The 22,316-nt window shown below is 37.3% G+C and overlaps 1 protein-coding gene across 2 annotated transcripts in view; it reads left to right on the top strand.

Annotated features, from left to right (window-relative positions):
• RYK (receptor like tyrosine kinase) overlaps positions 1-22,316 on the top strand; it is a 92,753-nt gene that overhangs the window by 45,722 nt on the left and 24,715 nt on the right. The window contains exons 6-10 of one of the 2 annotated variants that reach the window (XM_023187859.1): positions 3,648-3,792; positions 10,451-10,551; positions 13,692-13,817; positions 16,764-16,850; positions 21,916-21,985. In XM_023187859.1, coding sequence (XP_023043627.1) covers positions 3,648-3,792; positions 10,451-10,551; positions 13,692-13,817; positions 16,764-16,850; positions 21,916-21,985 — 529 coding nt within the window. Of the gene's footprint in view, positions 1-3,647; positions 3,793-10,450; positions 10,552-13,682; positions 13,818-16,763; positions 16,851-21,915; positions 21,986-22,316 lie in introns of both variants that reach the window. The other variant, XM_023187858.1, reaches the window with a different exon arrangement.

Raw genomic sequence — 22,316 nt, 5'->3', positions numbered from 1 at the left:
CCCATCCCCCAACCTCAGTAATGATCAACACTTTGCCATCGTCCTTCCATTGATTCCCTCCTTTTGTACTGGTTAGGGGTGGAGGAAAGTATTTTCAGGCACATCCCAGGCATCAGATTATTTCACCCATAAAATTTCAGGGTGGATCTCTTTTAAAAGGGCCTTAAAAAAAAAAAAAACCCACAATTACCTAATACCTATTCATTTTGATTTGTCATATGTAATGAAATTAACAGCAGTTGCTTAGTATCACCAATAGATAGTCCATGTTCAAATTAACCCGGTTGTCTTAAAAATGTCTTTTTTTCCCCCTGAATCAAGATCCAAATGAAGCCTACACAACTGTTTGGGTGATATGTGTTTTGTTTTAATCAGAAACCACCAACCCTTTTATTAATATTACTTGTTTATTGAAGAAATTAAATCATTTGTCCCATAGAATTTCCCACATTCTGCATCTTCCTGAAATCATTGAACATGTTTTTTTTTTTTTTTTTTTTCGCTTCTGTAAACTGGCAAGTAGATTTTGCACTTGATTAGATTTAGAACCATCTCTTTGGTAAGAATAGTCTATAGATGGTACTCTGTGCTGCCTATTTTGTCTTTTCATCACCTTGGGAGGCACAGAGTATCTGGATGTCCCGAAGTGGAAATTTTTTGCCTGTAAAATAATGCGACGTATTGTCTACTTGCTAGAATATTTCTGAAAAGAAAGAAAAAAACATTAAAAAAAGTCACTGTTGCCAAAGTTTACTTTTAAAATTCTGGTGACTTTGCCCATTTCTTTTATGCTAGTAGGATATTACTTCTCAGCAAGAGCAGTATTGCATATTCTTGGCCTCTGTCTGTCTCTTCCTTGTTCCTTCTCATCTTCCCGCCCTTTCTATTTATTCAGCCAGCCAACACCTATGGAGAGTCTGTGGTGTGTTAGGTGGTATGACTGAAGCAGAGGACTAAACTGTGAGCAGATAGACCCCGTCCTCGGGGGTTTATAATGTAGTGGGAGAAATAGACAAGGCAATAGGCAGTGATAACAACATAGCATGGCAAGCTATGATATGGCAAGCACAGGGGGATTTGGGAACCCAAGGATAGCTTCCTGAGAACAGTGACAGCTCTTCTGAGAGCTGAAGGGTGACCAGATGGTAGCAAATGGGGAATGGGAAAAATGCATGGGGAAGCCTGGAATTTGGAGGTAATTGAGCAGGGTACATCTAGGGGGATCTGCCTAGCAGAGCTGTATCCTCGGCTCTGCTCTGGAAAGTGCTTGGACAGCGCTGCTAACACATGCCTCCAGAATTCAGAATTTTTTTCTGCCCTTCCCAAGATTGAATAGCTTTCCCATGGCATAAGGTAATTCTTGATGAAAGTCATGCCTTCATTCAGGCTACAGCCAAGTCTAGCTGCCCTAGAAGTCATTTGGTCTCTTTGCGTTAATCTGTTCTGATTTATTATTTGTTGATTGAAAGTTTAAATTTTAGAAAAGTTTTATTTTTCTTATTTCCATGTGTTTTTGAAAGCTATAACTTTTATCTTTTATCCTGAACTATCCCCAGAACTCCAGACTTGTGTATCTGTCAATTTAACATCTATGCATGGAGATATGAGGTACCTAGTTCGTAGTCTAGGTACTCCAAATTTAACTTGGACAAAACTTTTGATTTTCACATCCCCAACCTGCTTATTTTTATCTTTGTAAAGTTACCCTTATCCAAGTTATCGCTTAAGCCAAAACTTTTCATTCTTTTTCTTTCTACTTTGGTACAATCCATTTGTAAGGTCTGTTGACTGTGTTTCCAAATCCATTTACTTCTCATCTTCACTGTAACACTCTTGTTCAAGCCAGTGCTCTCTCCTCGAATTACTATGGTAACCTTCTAACTCGTTCCCTGCTTCTGCTCTTGCATTCTTCACACATCATGCAGTCATTTTTTGTTAAGTGGCCGTGTGAAATTGCTTTGCTTGAAACCTTGCAATGATCCCCCATCTCATTTAGGATAAACCCCAAATGCCTCAAGTTTTGTTCAGTAGAGTTATGATGTGAGTACTCGTGATCATATCTTGCATGAATCTCCAGGCACACCAGTTCTGCTTCTGTTTGCATCTTCCACTCTGCCTGCTTCTGTCATCTGTATCTTTGTTTCTGTGTGTTTTTTCTCAGTTTGCTTCTGTGTGTGTGTGTGTGTGTGTGTGTGTGTGCGTGTGTGTGCGCGCGCGCGGCTGTGTCTATGTCATTGGGTTATTTTCCATGTTGCTGAGGCTGTTTGTCCTATTTTATTTATTTATTTATTTATTTATTTATTTATTTATTTATTTATTTATTATTTTTGAGACGGAGTCTTGCTTTGTCGCCCAGGCTGGAGTGCAATGGTGTGATTTTGGTTCACTGCCACCTCTGCCTCCTGGGTTCAAGTGATTCTTCTGCCTCAGCCTCTTGAGTAGCTGGGACTACAGGTGGGTGCGCACCACCAGGCATGGCTAATTTTTGTAATTTTTTTTTTTTTCAGTACAGATGGGGTTTCACTATGTTGGCCAGGCTGGTCTCAAACTCCTGACCTCAAGGGATCCACCCACCTCGGCCTCCCAAAGCGCTGGGATTATAGATGTGAGCCACCGCGCCCAGCCTGCCTCTCTCTTTAAAATAATGGAAAGCCGAGTATCATTTTATTTAATGAATAGAGTCTTTAAAAACAGAAAAGCAAAACAATTTCTGTTACTTTCAAAAAAGAATAAATGTTTGTTTTTATAAACTTGTGGACCCTTCTGTCACTCAGTCTTCTGTGAGTCAGTGGTCCGTGGCAACAAAACGATGTCTGATCCCTCTAACCCAAACATCATTGTTGAAGAGATAGGAAGAATATATAGATGCCTGCTAGCCACATGTGACTTTCTAACCTACTTACAGTGAAGTCAAATTAAAACATCAGTTCCTCAGTTTTACTAACTACATTTCAGTAGCTTTAGTTGTATTTACATTTGAATGCTTAATAGCCACAGGTGACCAGTGGCTACTGTATTGGACAGTACTCTAGAGAACATTTTCGTCACTGCAGAAAGTTCTGTTGGACAGCACTGCTATAGTATATTTTATGCACTGGTATGTATGTTTTATGTATACCATTTGTGAGTGACTGTTATACTCATTAGCCAAAAATTCTATTTAAAAAAAAATTTTTTTTTTTTTTTTTTGAGATGTAGTTGCACTCTGTCGCCCAGGCTGGAGTACAGTTGAGTGATCTCGGCTCACTGCAACCTCTGCCCCCGAGGTGCAAGTGATTCTTGTGCCTCAGCCTCCCAAGTAGCTGGGACTACAGGCGCCTGCCACCACGCCTGGCTAATTTTCATATTTTTAGTAGAGGCGGGGTTTCACCATATTGGTCAGAGTGGTCTCAAGGTGATCTGCCTGCCTTGGCCTCCCAAAGTGCTGGGATTACAGGTGTGAGCCATCACACCTGGCCTAAAATATTTTTTTAAAACTACAACAAAAACATCAAAAAAATTTTGTGAACTTACATCAATATGCTACTGGTAACTGATCTTACCAAAGAATGGGCACGTGAAAAGAACAATACTTATTTGTGTATATTGGATCACAAAGCAGTCATATTTGTTTTAAAAGCTAAATGTGCTTTTTGTTTTTATTTCAGATGATCCTGTACATGCAGCTCCAACCACTTCTACGCGTGTGTTTTATATTAGTGTAGGGGTTTGTTGTGCAGTAATATTTCTCGTAGCAATAATATTAGCTGTTTTGCACCTTCATAGTATGAAAAGGATTGAACTGGATGACAGGTATTGTACACATTTTGGGAAAGAAAAAAAATGAAAGCAGTTATTTGTATATGTGTGGGAGCCCATACATACCAATGTGTAGTGGTGCAGGGGAAGGAGGGAGGATGACCAAGCCCCAGCCAAAGGAAAAATAAGATGACCTAATCACTGTCTCTGTGTTTCTCTGATTTTATTTTTATTTTTTAAAAGTTATGAAGTCAGAAATTTGTTTTTTAGTTGTTGGGGGAGAAGTGGAGAACAAGTATGTTTTTTCTATTCCCTTTGACATGACTCTACTTCAGACCATTGCCTTTTCAAAATAGCCCTGTTTCTTCCTTCTAGCTCTTCCCTTCATAATTCTCCCACCCTCTCTTCCTCCCTCCATCCAGTGAACGTTTATTGAGCACCTGCTCTGATTTAAACTGTTGGTTCTCAACCTGGTTACACGGTAGAGTCAAGGAGAAGCTGTTAAAACATGTTAGTATTTGGGTCCACCTTCCAGAGATTTTGATGCAAGTGGTTTGTGGTAGTATTTGGGGATCAGTATTTTTCATAAAGCTTCCTGGATGATTCTAATGTACAACCCGTTTGAGATATACTGGGTTAGATATTATGCTGAGTGCTGGGAACAGACAGAAATAATAATATACTTCATAGTTTCAAGATTTTAATCTTTTGCATTAACCTGTAATTATAAAAGCATGTAATTTGATGACTGTGATATGTATAGTAAAGTGTGTGAATACAAAAGGTGCTTGTCCAGCCTCAGTGAGTCAGAGATGACAAGGAGGATGTTATAGTCAAGTTAGGGTGAGAGGTACGGATGGAATGATAGGTTTATTTTCATAACACACACTTCTTACTTCCCTCCTCAGTGATTCCCAGTTGCTGACTGAAGACATGACCCAGCTTTGTGACTTCTTTGAAAGGCCTGCTTTATGTGGAGATGTATCATCCATACTCTTTGAACCTTTTCTCCTCTTCTTGCTGTATCCTTCCTTTCGCTCCAGTCAAATGATTACTTATTCCTCACTTTTGCCCCACACTTTGCCCTTCAGGACTTTTGTTCATGCTTTCTTCTTCCCACAGGCTGCCTCCGTGCCTTTTCCACCAGTCCATACTTGGTCCACTCTTCAAATTCCAGCTCCATTGCTGTCTCTTTCATGAAGTCTTTTCTAAGCCTCCCAAACACCCATTTCTCTTTGTCTCTGTCTCTCTCTCGTAGCAGTTATTGTACTTTTTCTTCTATAATTTTTTGTGTAATTGTCTTACCTTTAGAATGTAAGCTTTTTCTAGTTAGGGAGCAGTGTGCCTTACTCCGTGTTGAGTCACCAGTCCTAATTGGTCTTAACATACAGCTGGGAGGCATATTTGTGGCATAAGAATATGAAGGGGAAGGGAGCTGGTTGGATTCAGTACTTGCCCCTAAGTACTCTTTGTCCCCACTGTTTTATTTTCCATTTCTGTGTGGAGAAAGAAGAAAAAAGGGATACGAATGAGAAGGAAGTACATATATGATTTGTTTCAGAATATGTTTTGTGTACATGGTGGTGGTGAAGTTAGGTTTAGATTTTTACAGGGGAAGAAATCGCATTTGGAGGCAATTAAGGGAACATTTTGATAGGACTTTGAGAGAGGATACAGGTAGAGAGGTGACTAAAGAGTATGACATTTGGAAGTCACTCTTGATATACCCAGAGAGTTGTGTTTTCCTTGAATGCCTGCATGTGTGGCTAGGGCTGTGAGTCCACATAGGCCAGAATTGTGCAATAACTTTCAGATTCCGTGGGGCATCTACCTCTGCCTGCTGAAATAATTAGTTACCATCCATGAATTGGTGTTCCAGTTCTCTGTAGTTTTCGGGCAAAAGTTTCCAGACATTACCTGAGTAAAACCAACTTATATTATCACATGTTTTCAGAGCATAGCCTAGTGGTCAAGAGTATGGACTCTAGAGCCAGACTATCTCTGTTCAAAGCCTTGGCTGTTCTGTTTACTACTTTTATGGGCTACATGGAGTAAGTTTATAGCTTGTGTGTGTCTCAGTTCTCTTCTGTAAAGCAGAAATACACATCTAGTTAGGTATGTTGTGAGGTTTTAATGAAATAATACTGTAAGCTCTTAAAACACAGCCCTATGTATAGTAAATGGCATTTTTATTAAGTTTTTAATAAAGCTGCAGTATGCTAGTAGTGATGGACAAAGTTCTTCTTCAACCTTTTCCTGTCCTATTAATAATTAATTACCTGCCAGGCAGGCTAACAGTGGTGACCAGAAAGCTCCCATCCAGTTATCCAACAGCACTTAAGAGACGTCTGCTGCTTCTCACTCTATATAGGGACCACTGGGATTACCATTTATTGAGTGTTTTCTGTTTACTAGTACTGTTCCAGGTACTTTATATATATTATCTTAACACTCACAGCCACCTAAGAATAGGCTTGAAGAGATTAAATAACTTTTTCAGGATTGCTCTTCTAGGAGCAGAGCAGAGCAGGTGGGACTCAGTGTTGTAATAGTTATATATTAATAATCCACTATTGTCATTGTATAAAGCACTTGCTGTGTGCCAGGCACTGTTCCCTGTGCTTTACATTTATGAACTCCGTTAATCCTTACACAGTCTGGTGAGGTTGGTTGGAGCCCATGGCTCCGTGGAATTCCTTAGAAAGGGATGATAGTGTTCTTCCATTCCAGGCACTTAGCAGCCACTGCTTGTTATACACAGATCTCCTTGGAGGCAGAGAATAAACGCTGCCTGAGATGTGCTCATGCCAGGGCAGCTGGAGCTCATGTGTGTGGCTTTCCCTCTCGCAACACTGCAAATTGATCTTTTCAGTCTCTGTGTTATGCCAGATGAGTCTGTCCTGGATAAGCAGAGCTTCTCTTTATATTCACCCTGAAGTCCTGCAGAAGGGTTGGTCTGCAGCGTGTCTCTACTGTAGTCTTTCCTTGTTAGTTTGTGACTGTGGGAAAGTTTATTACTCCTTTGTGGGATGCTTGATTTTTCTCTTCCAGTTTCCATTGTCCCCACCACCGCCCCCCTGCCTTTACTGGTGACAGTTTCCCTTTAAAATCTTTGATTTTATATCTAATGCCTAACAGTGTTGGACACATAGTAAAATACACAGTAACTATTTGGCTGAACAACCAATGAGTAGAGAGAGGAAAACAAACGTTTTGTTATACCAATCATTCTTTGGTTTTTTCACAACAATTTGTGTCAAAAATGACCATTCTGTCTGGTTTATGTTTTCTGTTCCAGGAAAGTGTGGTTTTCTCTGTTCATTGATTGACTTAGTATTAATTGAGCTCTCACTGGGGCTCACTTTGGCCCACCGGGGGCTTCTTGTGCCAGGCACTGACTGGCTTACGTACTGGGGAAGGAGAGGTGAATAAGTAGGCACTTGGCCTGCCTTTGTGGAGTTTATAGTCTGATTGGGTGAGACAGACATTAAACAAACAAAAAAAATCCCTGCAAAAAAAATCCCTGCTGGAATGTAGGGGTCACAATCTTTGTCTGTTGTGTTCACTGCTATATCTCTAGCACCCAGTACAGTACCCGACATGTAGTAGATACTTAATAAATATTTGTGGAATGAATAGATGAAGTGGAGTTACAGAGAAAAACAGAAAAGTACAAATTGTAGTAAGTGTTTTGAAGGAAAATTATGATCTTTCCCAAAGTTCTGACTTCATTCTAAGACAGGGTTAGTATCGCCATACATAATTTTACTTGCCTTTGAAAATCAAATGAGATAATTTATTCAGATTGATAATTTATTTAGACTGGCTATAAACTATTAAGTGCTAGCAAATATACATTTTAATCTCATTTTCTACCTCTTGTGATACAGCTATGTAGGTGTTGACTTTAATGGATGTCAGGGGTAGGTCCCCAATTGCTTCTTGCTTCACTCGTAACAGTAAGTCTTGGATTCCAAAAAAAAATTTGTTCTGACCACTTAGCATAGTGCTTTGCTTATTTTAGGGACCCACTTAATATCTGTTGAGGGAGTGAAAAATTGACATAGATGTCCCTGTAACACCTTTGTGTGCCTACAGGCTTTTCAAAAATTCTGAGGTAGCACAAGAGTGCCACCTACTGTTCAGTTAATGGAGAGAATGTGTCTGCGCACTTAGTCATCAGTGATGTTGGTTGTAGATATTTAAGTAGTATTTTCACATATCTCATACAATTTGAGCCTCACAAAAATCCTGTGAGGCAGATTATCTTAATCCCGTTTATTTCCTTCCCTCTTGAGGATGGTAATGCTCCTCTTCCCTCCCCATTATTGAAGTCTGGACTTCTAACAGCTTTGATATCTGGTTTGATTTTTGAGTGGTACTCAGCTGTAAAACAGAGTCCTGTAATTGCTTTTTGTTCTAAGGACTGGGGATGCACAATATTCACATAATTAATATAATTATAGTATACTATAGATTAGTAATAATAATTTATAAATATATGTTTGAGGGCCAGGCACTAAATGCTTTACTTACTTATTTTTCATGTAATCGTTTTAGCAGTCTTACCAGAGGGTAGTATTATGCACATTCTGTCCATAGGGAATTTGAGGTTCCAGAGGATTAAATAGTTTGTCCTAGGCCGTACAGCTGGTAATCGATGATACTGGCAGTTCTGACTTCACGGTTTATACTCTTCATCTCTTTTCTATATTGACCTATACCCACTGCATTATAAACTCATATAGATCAATTCTGGAATAACATTGAGCCTAAGAAGCTCTTCCAACACTCTGACCAGATGATAGCCTAATGAATCTTTATTATAGTCTCTTTGAGTTGCAAAGTATCTTCACAGAGTTGCTGGGGAAACAGGGCTAACTGCAGCTTCACAAGAAGTATCAGGTTGGTGCAGTAATTCCATTTTTTTTTCATTAAAAGCAATGGCAAAAACCGCAATTTGCAGTTACTTTTGCACCAACCTGATGGATAACCTGAAATGATAGACATATTCAGGGAAGGCATGCTGGAGGGGCATTTTGTTTGGCAGACACGTATCTTGAGATCCATGGTTGTGCTGAGCAGAATGGCTTGCATATTATAAGTGCGCTCTAAATGTTTATTGCAGGACCTTCCTATCTTAATTTTTGCTATGACTTTCTACAAATGTTTTGGTTACAATAGCAGATAGTAGTATATTGTATTATTAGCAATAGAAAGGCTACATAAAGACGTACGATCCTCATTGCCTGGATGTTATATATTTACATTTTTCAGATTTGTATTATGGGCTCTTGAAATTGATAAAATACACTTTCATATATAAATGTTATAGATTATATAGCAGCCGTTTGTCATTGTGTGTGTGTGTGTGTGTGTTTTGTTTCAGAGACAGGGTCTCACTATGTTGCCCAGGCTGGCCTCAAACTCCTGGACTTTATTATGTATTTTTTAAAATCACCAGTTTTTGAAAATACAGACCTATTATGTAGGAAGTGGTCAGTTAAAAGATTTTGCATATTAAGGAAAGTTGGAGACTTGATTGGGCACTGCTGATCCTGTAGCTAAGAGAGACATTGAAAGATCTATCCTGCCATCTGGTTTCACTCTTCATGCTGAATTTCTATGTTTCACGTCTCCACTGCTGCAAAATTATAAGAACTAAGGCAGTGAGACTGAAAGGTACCCAAGAGACAAGGTTTCTCCCCCCGAAAAGACAAAACTGCATGCTTGAGCAGCATTACTTTGCAGTAATCTTGAACACAAGGTTTACAATTATTTGAACCTATCATCTTCTTAGTGTTGTGTATTATTTAGAGAATATGGTGTAATGCTTCAAGTAGTAGAGATTTCCCAGAAGTTGGATAAAAAGGAGGGGTTGGGGAAGTAGAAGCAGCAAAATGTATTGTGATTAAATGAACTTAAACCAAATTTGATACTTTTTTTTTTTTTTTTTTTTTGACATGGAGTCTCACTTTATCACCCAGGCTTTAGTGCAGTGACATAATCTTGACTCACTGCAACCTCCGCCTTCCAGATTCAAGCCTGCCTCAGCCTCCCGAGTAACTGGGACTACAGGCATGCGTCACCATGCCCAGCTAATTTTGTACTTTTAGTAGAGAGGAGGTTTCGCCATGTAGGCCAGACTGGTGTCGAACTCCTGACCTCTGGTCATCTGTCCGCCTTGGCCTCCAAAGTGCTGGGATTACAGGCGTGAGCTACCACACCTGGCCAATAGTCCTTTCTAAGCTCTGAGCGTGTTGGCATGTTTGACTTGGTTTGCTCTTCCTTTATCTGTAGGCCATTTGATATTGGACCGTCATTGAAAGAAGCCTGTCTTTCTTCTTCTTTTCTAAAAAGTAGTCTAATTGAGTGGCATGGGCTCTTTTTTTGAGAGATGATCCGTAGTTCCCTAACACATCTTTGTGTGAAGGTTAGGACAATTACCTGAGGTGTCTGAGCACTAGTACCTACATTTCTGAATAATTTTGATAAGATGAACTTGCTTAATGATTTTGAAGATAGAAATGAAAGAAAAAATAGCTCTATAGGAGTTAGATTAAAATTTCAGTATGGAACATCATGAATTATTGTGGTCTCCATCAGGATTTTAGGCTGGTTATAATGGCTATGTGCATTTTGTATTTATGGAAAAAGGAAATTTCTCATTGAAACTGACTTGTCAAATATTTTTCTCAAAAATTGTTTGCAGCATTAGTGCCAGCAGTAGTTCCCAAGGGCTGTCTCAGCCATCCACCCAGACGACTCAGTATCTGAGAGCTGACACACCCAACAATGCAACTCCTATCACCAGTAAGAGTTAATTTAATTCTAAAGCCAGTTTACTAAAGCTGTCTATGCTGCTTCCCAGTGGTCTTGCATGGTTAGTGTTCTTGTGAGACATGTTGTGTAAATCGTATCTAAAGCATGCAAAATTAGGTATGCTCTTCAACTTTTGCTTTCTAGAGCATTGAATGAAACATTCTAAAATTGAGGTGTCAGAAATGAAATTTAAGTTTGCTAGAAATGGTGTGGCTTTGGGGAGATTTCCATACATTTATTATACTAAAAGGGCTACTAACTCACTTCTGTAGAAATTCAAAAGGAAGATTTTCAGGTAACTGTAGTTAATTAACCATTGTGCTACATAAAGACAGAGACTTTAGATTGTAAGGAATTGTTTGATGGTCTTATGGGCCATGGTAAAGACTACATTGTTTTTTCATCATAGTAGGAAGTTATTCTCAACTGGAGAGTTGAGAATGTCGGATCCGATTTCCTTTTTTGGACTGGCATTTATTCTTTAGTAAAATAAGATGAAGAATATCTGTCCTCTACCCAGTGCCCTATTGTGGTTTTCCAGTACTGTCTGCCATGAAAAAGAACCAGGATTTTTTGGAGAAATGGCTGATTCCAGGTCTGGGTCAGGAAGTGAACAAGATAAGCCTGGGACATGTTGCTGAGTCAGATATCAAGGAAATAGCTAAGACTTGAAGAACTCCCACTGGCTAAAAATGGAACCATTTGATCATCAAAATGAATAATGACTATAATGAATTAAGATGTAAAATGTGTAAAAATCCACAAATTTGTACCGTATTTAACAAAATTGTTCATTATGGAGGTAACTAAGGCTCCAATGAATACCTTACTCTACCAACTGACTACATGAACTGTATTTCAGGGTAACCAGATGGTGCTGGTGGATGAGAGAGAATGTTTCTTTACAGATGATTCTCAGCTAATAAATGTGGAAGGAATGATATAATTAGAAAAATCGCATGTGCAACTCCTGATGAAATAGTTGATTCAGAAAAAGATCATCAGTGATTAAAAGGAAAATGGGGAACTCTGCCATTGACGGATGAGGCTGTCACCACCTGAATACGCTGATGAACTCAGCGTTACTAAAAGTAGGGACCTAGGTATTTCGTACCCAAGGATATTATGTACCATTCATGGAGCGTTCTTTTCTCTCCCTACTGCACCCCCTACAAGTTAACCTGGATCTAATCAAGGTTATAGACCTGACTTACAGTTTATAGGAAATACTACTTGAAGAAGTAGAAGCCAAACATTTTCCAGGGTAGCCGACCCAGTTTCTTCAATAAGACAGTGGCAAGAAAAAAGGAGGGGGAGAATGCATAATGGAGTAAACGAAATTTAAGGGAAATAATAATGGCAGCTACTCTTCCCACTAATGAAGAAAGAAATATATGCTTTTTAGGAAATACAATAGATGTGAAAGTAGTTTAAGCTACTCAGAACAGGCACATCATTGCATTTAATATTTAGATCTCAATCTTGGCTCATTAGAATGGATTCTTAATTGTTATATATGACCTCAAAGAGGTAGGTAATTGTTGTTATATATGCTAAAATACTTTCTTAAAAAAGTCAAAGGGGCCGGGCATGGTGGCTCACGCCAGTAATCCCAGCACTTTGGGAGGCCGAGGCCAGCAGATTACAAGGTGAGGAGATCGAGACCATCCTGGCTAAGATGGTGAAACCCTGTCTCTACTAAAAATACAAAAAATTAGCTGGACATGGTGACTTGCACCTGTAGTCCCAGCTACTCGGGAAGCTGAGGCAGGAGAATGGCGTGAACCCAGGAGGCGGAGCTTGCGGTGAGCCGAGATCATGCTACTGCACCCAGCCTGGGCAACAGAGTGAGACTCCATCTCAAAAAATAAATAAATAAATAAATAAATAAATAAATAAATAAATAAATAAATAAAGTCAAAGGAAATAAATTTATCTTTTAAAGATTGTTGCCATCTATAAGAAAGTTACTTGTTTGTAATTGTGGCCATTACCGTAAGGAACTAGATAATTTACTTACCATATATATGCTAAAAACAAACACTTTTTAAAAAGGACAATAGAAATACATTTGTTTACAGATAGAAAAAGAGGAAGAAAAAATTATTTGAAGACATAGTAACCAAGAATATTCTAAGATAACAGAGCACAACAGATCACAGATCCAAGAAACTAAGAGAACTCCCAAGTAGAATTAAACATAAACATTCACATGTACTCACACACCTAGATAGTCTATCACAGTCAAACTGCTGCCAGTCAGTGGTTTCAGGTGGTGTCAGCCTACGTCCTTTGTCAAGTTGCCCAGAACTTTTCATGTGGTTCTCCTGGCAACCATCGATGATCATTGCATAGGTCCACTAATTTTGAGGGGAGGTTTCTTCCCAATATCTGCTAAAGCTAATATATCGTTAGAGATGCCATTGCAACTTCTACTTGCTAACACCAGATTTTCCTTTTATTCTAACATTTTTTTTTTCTTGAAATGAAAACTAATTTGTAACTGTAAATTCTGTTTTTGCTGTCATTGAATTAAGAATGAATGGGAATTAAGGGAACTTAATAAATTTGAATCTCACAGTGGTTTTGCTAGGATGTGGTAATACCAGAATAATTAAATTGGTTATGTATTTTGTTTGAAAAAAGCCTTTGCAAACAAAAATAACTTTTTGTTTGAAACTTTTTGTTTGTTCAAACAAAACTTTTCAAATGAGATGTTTGAAAAAAATCTTCATTTGAAAAGTTGGTTTGTTATTAGATTATATTAGAAAATCTTTTGGGAGAAAAACTGTCCATAAGAGGGATTAAATGAAATTTCACAGGTCAAGCTTGTTTCATTTGGCTAAAAGGCAATTGAAGTGGTGGTCATGGTAATGCTATTTTTAGGATTTCTTGTTGCAGTTCAGAATTTTAACATTTTGGAGTAGTATTGTGGTGGGTGAGAAGACATTTCTTTAACATTTAGTGTGGCCTTCAAATAACTCTCCTAGTTCATATATATGCCTGTTTCCTTTTATGATTCTTACACTCATTCCTGTGACTTGAGTCCTCAGGTTCTAACTGAACTAGTTGACCCCAATACCATAATAAGGGTATTTATATTGCTTGGTTTGGCTTTGTTGGCTCCTTAGGTTATCCTACCTTGCGGATAGAGAAGAACGACTTGAGAAGTGTCACTCTTCTGGAAGCCAAAGCCAAGGTGAAGGATATAGCAATATCCAGGGAGAGGATAACTCTAAAAGATGTACTCCAAGAAGGTATTTATTATCTCAAAGTCAGTTTTTTAAGTGTGATTTAATGTTACGACTATAAACACTTTTTTCAAAAATTTAAAAAATTTCATCTCGTTTTGTGTCTAAGATAAGGATAAGAAGCAATGTATGGTTTTTCTCTTACAAAAATTATTTTTATGTTCTCTTTATACTTTAATGTGCCTTGTACAACTTTGGTGCGGTTCTTGATTTTCAAGTATATTAAAGCATGTATATTATTGTTTGCTATGTTTAAGGTGTATTATCTGTTTAGTTTTTATTTAAAATGATTACTACCTGGCAGGTCTCTTTGAAATATTCTAAGTTACTTTCTCTCTGACAGATAACTTAGGGGTTGTAGTGTAAGGAGTGGACGTGGGCTTTGGTTTTGGTCCTAAGTTCTAATCCCACATTTTGTTCTCTGTGTGACTTTGGAGAAATCACGTAATGTCTTCAGTCTCCAGCTTCCTCTTCTATAAATTTGGACTGCGTTGTCATCTCTTAGACTAGTTATAAAGATGAGATGAAATTAGGTACAGTAAATGAACTAACACATAATAGTGTTTGCCGGATATTAGTATGCTTCCCTTCCCCTCTCACTGGGCCTTGCTTTCCTTTTTGAGTTGGAGGATATTGATTAGGGAGATGCTGAAAGAAGAGGACAGAAATTAATAATGAAATACTGCACTGAGCTCTTCATGTTGTTAAATAGAGAATTACTTTTTTACTCCCACCGTAATTCAGCTTGGAATGCTTTGGATACTTATGAGTCCTCCTTATGTATTCCTTTGCTGGTTGGGACACATTTAGGTCAATCACAACTAAGTCAGGTACTTAAATTGTCCCCAGTAACAAATGGTAATTAATGGAAGCAGATTTTCTGGTATGTCTTAAAATGCATGATCGCCACTTGTTATAGTTGACTGATTTCTAAGCGTAACTAGTTTGCAGATCTGTTTGCAATCTGAAGAGAGTAAGTAGACCAGGTAGCATTTCCTAAAGAACAAAAAAAAGAGAGATCAGTTAATAATGTTATATTTGCAGTTTCTTTTGGTCTCTGAGTGGAATAGAATAGGCAATCTGTTGTAGTGGTATGATTTGAGAAGAAGGAATTCTGAACCAGGTAGAGTTTTTCTTTTTTGGTCTTTTCAGGCCCATAGTAGTTTATTTTAAAATTCTTTTGATTTCAGAAAAGAAAATATGGTGGCTGATTAACATTTAAAAAGGTGGTCAGGATCACTGGAAATCTGATAAATGCAAAGAAAACAATAGTTACATGCGATTTTTTTTTACGTTAGACTGTGAAAAAGTAAAAATAATTTCTAGGTTGACGGGTATGGAGGAACACACACTCTTTTGCATTGCTGGTAGGAATGTGAATTGCTGTAACACTGTGGTAAAGTAATATGTACATACATATTTTTGTGTATGTTCCTTACATTTATTGTTTTTAAGTATATGTAAATCTATGTTTGGCAGTAATATTAAAAATGGGACTAGGTACTGGGAAGAGGAGACAGGAGACAGTGCTGCAGTGCAAGAGATTTACGAAGCTCAGTCAAGCAAGGTGAACTTGGGTGGAGAGAGAAGGGAAAACCTTTGGAGGAAGACAGGTCAAGGTGTGTCGCTCTATGTATTGACTAGAGTGTTTGAAGGTATTTACTCAGCTTCAAGCAAAGTGTCTTAAATTAAGATTATCCAAAGTCTTTTCTGCCTCGAGCATACAAGTTACTCTGTCTCTAGGCCCCAGTGAGACCTGGTATATGGATACAAACAACTCCACCTCATAGAGTGAAAGGCATTAGAGCAAACTTACTTGTGTGCATGGCATCTGCATCTAAGTGAAACTATTTGCAAGCTTATCTTTTAAATTGTGAAGGAAGGAAAGTAAACAATTTTCTAGTGAGAAAGAGTAAAACGAGATTGATTTTCAATGATCATCTTGTTTGGGAGCTTTTTATGGGCAATTACAAAATTGGTAATAAAATCTAGGTGGATTTTCTTAGTTCATTTTTAATCACTCCTTCCCCAGCAACCCCAAAGGTCATAACTAACTTCTCTTATTACTATAAGGTTTTTTTGTTTTTGTTTTTGTTTTTTGAGACAGAGTCTCTCTCTGTTGCCCCGGCTGGAGTGCAGTGGCGCAATCTTGGCTCACTGCAAGCTCCACCTCCCGGGTTCACGCCATTCTCCTGCCTCAGCCTCCCGAGTAGCTGGGACAACAGGCGCCTGCCACCACGCCCGGCTAATTTTTTTGTATTTTTAGTAGAGATGGGATTTCACCGTGTTAGCCAGGATGGTCTCAATCTCCTGACCTCGTGATCCGCCCGCCTCGGCCTCCCAAAGTGCTGGGATTACAGGCATGAGCCACCGCGCCCGGCCTCTTCTCACGCTAAGAGTTTTTAGGAACACATTTTACCAGTGAACTGAGTCTAATTGGCTTGTCTGAGACCTTCTGAGGAGAGAGTGGTAGAAGGAATGGAACCTAGGACTGTCTGGATCCAAAACTTGGATCCAAAACTTGTACCCCTTGGCCTTCCCTTGAAGCTACTTTTTAAGGCTCTGCAGTAGAGAGGAAAGTTCATTTTTTGTCTTTTCGTCATTTCTCTGAGGCTAAGCCTAGAAACTCATAAATGCCATTGTGGATACTTCATTACTGGGCTCCAGTGCTCCTGGCTATATCATTAGTTTATTTAGTATAATTCAGGAAAGTTTTCATATACTTGGTTTAAATATGGTGTTTCTGAAAACAAGTTAAGCTGTGTAATAGTTACAAAAAACTTTTAACAGTTGTTAAAATCAAAGATTTGGGTCTTTTTACTCTAGGACTGGAATAATGTTGATCACATATGCCCTTGTTATTTTTGTTTTATGTTATATTGTGCCAGAAAGTTTCGTACTATAATTTTATGAAGGTTATATGATCTCATTAATTATTACTTTTCCTTTTAGGTACTTTTGGGCGTATTTTCCATGGGATTTTAATAGATGAAAAAGATCCAAATAAAGAAAAACAAGCATTTGTCAAAACAGTTAAAGGTAGGATCTGTTTTCCATAGTATTTCTGTGATGCTCTTCTGTCTCAGGTGGCTCATGCCAGCAAAATTCTGTCTCAGTTCCCCAGTGTGTGCCATACCTTTTAAATCAGTCCATGTTAATTTAGCTTAAAACAAAAATTATCTTATAGGAGCCTAATTGTTTTGGAAATTTGGGTTGTTCTCATTAGGTATAGAAAAACAGAAGTCTACTAAGCTTAAATAATTATGAATTAAGAGCTGAATAATTCTGAATTAAGAGCTGCGTGCAGTGGCTCACAATTGTAATCCCAGTGCTTTGGGAGGCTAAGGCAGAAGGATTGCATGAGCCCGTAGGTTCAAGATCAGCCTGGGCAATATAGCAAGACCCCTGTCTCTACAAAAAATAAAAAAAAAAATTAGCTCGGTGTGGTAGCATATGCCTGTGTCCCAACTACTCAGGAGGGTGAGGCAGGCGGCTTGCTTGAGCCCAGGAATTCAAGGCTGCAGTGACCCCTGATCATGCCATTGTACTCCAGCCTAGGTGACAAAGCAAGATCCTGTTTTAATTTTAAAAAAACGATAATAATAATTCTGAAGTAAGTCTTATTTGCTTATTTAGAGAGAAAGAAGAATGTGATGATTTATAGGGTACTTAATGTCTGTCAGGTCTGATGTAAATTGAGAAGACATGGTAATAATTTCTAAAAACAAATTTATAGCACTTTCCCTTCAGAAACTGAAGGGAAGACTAAATTCAGTTTTATGAGCAGAAAGCGATAAAATTTTATAGTTTATGAAGTTAATTTATAAGAATTGTTTCTAAATTTACTTAAAGGAATACATGGAAAGTACGAAGGGTTTATGTTTATTGTTTGTAAAAAGTTGGCTTGTGCCAGTCTAACAAAAAATCTTTGGAATTGCTTTTAATTGAACAAAATTGTTTGTTTAAGGCTGCTACAAATACATCCATACACACACACCTCTTTGATCTTTTCTAAACAAATGATTTAACTTACTGTATCATTCAATATTTATTTTATTCATTTACCCCTTCCCAGCACCAAAAACACTTTTAAAGGGTAATATTTGCGTTAGGTCCATCCCTTCTTATCCTTTGACTGAGACCAAGTGTAAGTTAGGTCCCAGTAGGTTTTCTAACTAGGAGAGTTTACATATTACTTTTTGTAAATGTGAAATTTGAACCATAAGGTTATTAAATAACAGCCTTTTATTACTCTTTTCTCATTTTCTTTTTCCTAAGGAAACTCCTTAATTCAAATATTTCTTCTGGGGTTTGTAAGTATTCTATAGACTGTGTGGAACTGGGCTATTACTGACTTGTTCTGAATTAAGGCAGGAGGTTTTTATACAAATTTGGGTTGATTTAGTATTGGAAGGGGAGATAAAAGGAAATAATAGTAATAAGAAAACACAATGAGTATACTTGGACTGTTTCACAAGATAAGACTTCTCTTTCCGTATATGCTTGACCTACAGTCACTGGTTGTTTCTATGCTTTACCTCTGTAATTATAATGTTCTTTGTGAGTTGTGCGGAAATAAGAGAAAGCACAGTGAGTCCTTATGGGGGACAGAGGGGAAGTGCGTTGACCAGGATACTTGTCTCAAATTTGTTAGAGAGATAGCACCATGTGACCGTCTCTGAGATTGATTATTTTGGAATGCTGTTTTTAGGTTTAGTTGTAGCCACATAGAGCTGACCAAGGTCTTTCACAAATCTGTATGCTTTGTTACACGTTGCACAATTAGAAGTGTAGCATAAAATACAAACAAAAAAAGTGTTTTAGAAAGCACTGACCTTTGCCTTTAGGCATAAGCAGAAAATTGGAGTTTGACTTTTAAAAATATTCATAATTTTATACAGAGACTTCATAGATACTCCAGTATAAATTTCTGGAGATTGAAATTAGCAGCCTGAATCTTACACAGTAAATATTGTGACATTGAATTCCATAAAATAAGTAAATCTGTTTGGGTTTATTGGTATTAACTTCTTATTTTCTTTATTATAGCTACTAAATTTTTATAGTTTTGTAAGTAAACAAGTGTTTGTTTTTAAAAATCATTTTGTGCATCCTTGTAACTTTTAGAATATATTTAATAGTACACTTTTCAAATGTGTGCATCGTGAAGATAGACCTTTCATTATGTAAAATTAAAAGACTATTGAGACTGGGAAAGGAATCCAAGAAAATGAGTTTTTCTTACTAAATGGATAAAGTTATCTTTAGTTGAGTTTTCTTAGATCATCATTCAAGCATCCTTTGCTTTAGTAGAACATGCTTATCACAATTAAAAACTTGAAAAAAGTAAGTACAAAATGACACATTCTGAAATTACCTTTTGTTGTACTTAGATGTCCTTACCAGTTGAGGGAATGGTAAAGTCTTTTTAACTGGGTGGGGACCTCCAACTATTACTAGTTTTCAGTCTTGAAAAGATCCTACTAGCCCCCAGTATTCCTGGCCATAATTTCATTAGAAATTATTTAGATTATAGAAAGAGTAATAAAGGCACATTCTGCCTTTTACTAAGAAATCCCACATTTTAAGCAGTTTGTAGACACTTGGAGTTTATTCTGGCAGACATTGATATGAAGCACCTTTTCCAAAGAAGTACCGAATGTTTCAGATCCTTGGTTTTTTGTCTACCCATTTTACATTCTTACGATAGTCTTAACTAAGAGAAGCTGCTTGGAAAGGGAACACTTAGTAGCAACTAATGGAAGTGAAGCAAGAGGAAGTGAAGCAGGAATGAGATTCCAATGGGTAGATGTGGAAGTAAATGAAATTTGAGGTTTCTTAGCTTTGACAGTTCCACATTTAAAGACCAAATGTGACAATCATAGTATCTGAATTCAGTGGGATGGGTTTTATTGTTGGTTCAGCATTTTCCTAGGTGGGTCTAGAATATGAATCTTGGCTTTGCCAGTCTTTTACATTTCTTTCTTCCTCTTATTGCATTGATCCGAAACTTTATAGATTATTATTTAACTAATTAATTTATTTATAGCCAGGGTCTCACTTTGTCGCCCAAGCTGGAGTGCAGTGGCGCAATCATAGCTCAACCTCCTGGGCTCAAGCAATCCCCCTACCTCAGCAACCTGAGTAGCTGGGACTACAGGTGTGTGCCACCACACCCTGCTTACCCTTTTTTTTTTTTTTTTTTTTTTTGTAGTGATGGAGTTTCACCATGTTGCCAGCCTGAGCTTTACAAATTGTTATTGCTGGTTTTACTACTGGTGTAAACATTCATTACGGGTTTCTTTGAAAGGGTTTTTAAGAATATGCTATTAAGTTTGTTTTAACATTTAAAAACTATTTTTTAAAATTCAAACTCACTTCTTACTTGTTTATTATTATTATTTTGGGAGACAGGGTCTTGCTCTGTTGCCCAGGCTGGAGTGCAACGGTGCAATCATGGCTCACTGCAACCTTGACCTCCTTGGCTCAAGCAATCCTCCAGCCTCAGCCCCCTCAGTGGGTGGGACTGCCAGTGTGCACCACCATGTCCAACTAATTAAAAAACTTTTTTTTAATAGAGATGGGGGCTTGTTGTGTTCCAGCTCAGGCTGGTCTTGAACTCCTGGCTTTGAGTGATCCCCCTGCTTCAGCCTCCCAAAGTGGTGGTATTACAGGTGTGAACCACTGCACCTGGCTGCATTTTCAATTTTATAATAGAAATATTCTTTTCAAGCAGTAGAGAAATTCCTCTATACTCTTAAGGTTGTGGTCCCTATAAGATGAGGAATCCTTGTGGATTTGTGCAAATATTTGAAGGCTTAAAAATTCCTTTGGAGATGTAGACTTAAAGATATTGGTAAATTGCATTATCATGTTTTTGTTTCAAAAACTTTTACCTAAAAGTTAATTTGTTCTGTTTTACTACTTTGGACCAAAAACCATAAGTTTAGAAGCTAAAACTAAAATGGCATAATTCTAATTTTGGTTATCATATGAAAGTTAACTAATTTTTACTACTGTATTGTTAGTTCTTTTTGTTTGTTTTTAACCCCAGAGAAGTAAAAAGAAGAAAGCAACAGAATAGGCCATAATCTCCAATCATAACTTTTGTAGTCATTTTATACCTGTAATGTTTGTTGGATTAGAAAGTATAAACAGAATAGAAAATGTAAATTCTCCCATCTTGAAAAGTAGCCATCATATGTAAACAATTCCTTAATATGTAAGAAATATTAGGATATGTAAACGCAAGTTGTACCTTGTTTTTGAAATTTAATATACTTTAGAGATCTTCCTCTGTCAGTACATATAGCCCTATCTCATTTTTTAAAAGTAGCCACATAGTATCCCATTGTGTCAGTTTAATTAGTTCTTTGTTAATGGGTACTTTGGTGGTTGAGTTTTTTGTCATTGAACAGTGCTCTTGTTACATTATACATAGATGAGCTTTTGTGACTATATCTGTAACAGTGGGATTGATGATGCAAGGTATATCTGCATTTCAAAATTTTATTACGTGTTGCTTTCTCCATCTATCCAAGGTACTGTTGATGAGCTTGTTTTCTCACACTCTGGCCCAAACTCTTAATAGTACATAGTGGAATTTTTTGTGTCTCAGTTTGACAGGGGAAGTGGCATCTACTGGTTTAATTTGCATTTCTTTACTTAGAACTGAGGCTATGAGTCATTTTGTATTCTTGTGTATCATTTGTTTTTTATTTTCTCAGTAAACTGTGTGTTTATATCCTCTGCCTCTTTTTCAAATTTTTTCCTTATTGATTTGTATGAGCTTTTTAAATAGGAAAAAAGGAAGTTAGCAATATATATGCCTTTTGTGTTGCATATATTTTTCCAGTATGTTATTGCATTTTCTGCTTTGTTTATGGAAACTTAATTGATTTTAATATAAAAATCTCTGGAAAAATTGACCTGTTTAATGAGACTGCAGTAGAATTTTTATCTAGATCTATTTAGATTTACCTGTAACTTATAATGAAAACCTACCTACCTTGTAGTCCAAGATAATTATTTACTAATAGCAGAAAATGTTAATGCCATGTATGTAGTATTATTATTCAAGACAATTTCTTTTCTTTATATATAGATCAAGCTTCTGAAATTCAGGTGACAATGATGCTCACTGAAAGTTGTAAGCTGCGAGGTCTTCATCACAGGTGAGAGGAGAAACTACCAGCATTTTGGTGCTGAGCGTGGCAACACTTGATGTTGCATCATTTTTATGTGCAGGACATTGTGATGACTTCTGAATTGAATGCTTTGTGGAATAGCTTAATTTTTTTTTTTCTGAATATAAAAGTGAAATGCATTCTTGTTGCACAAAACTTAACAAACACAAAATATAAAGAAAACAGTAGTATGTAAGCCCACATCTGGATAATCATAGCTAATCTGGCTAATCTTACCAGAAATGATTTATACATATTTATGTGCGTATTTCCCTTTAAAAAATGGGATGATTGTTTACATATGTTAAAAAATATTTGT

This window comes from Piliocolobus tephrosceles, chromosome 2, assembly GCF_002776525.5.
Source record: "Piliocolobus tephrosceles isolate RC106 chromosome 2, ASM277652v3, whole genome shotgun sequence".
NCBI lineage: Eukaryota > Metazoa > Chordata > Mammalia > Primates > Cercopithecidae > Piliocolobus > Piliocolobus tephrosceles.
This window is presented reverse-complemented; position numbering and strand designations above follow the sequence as displayed.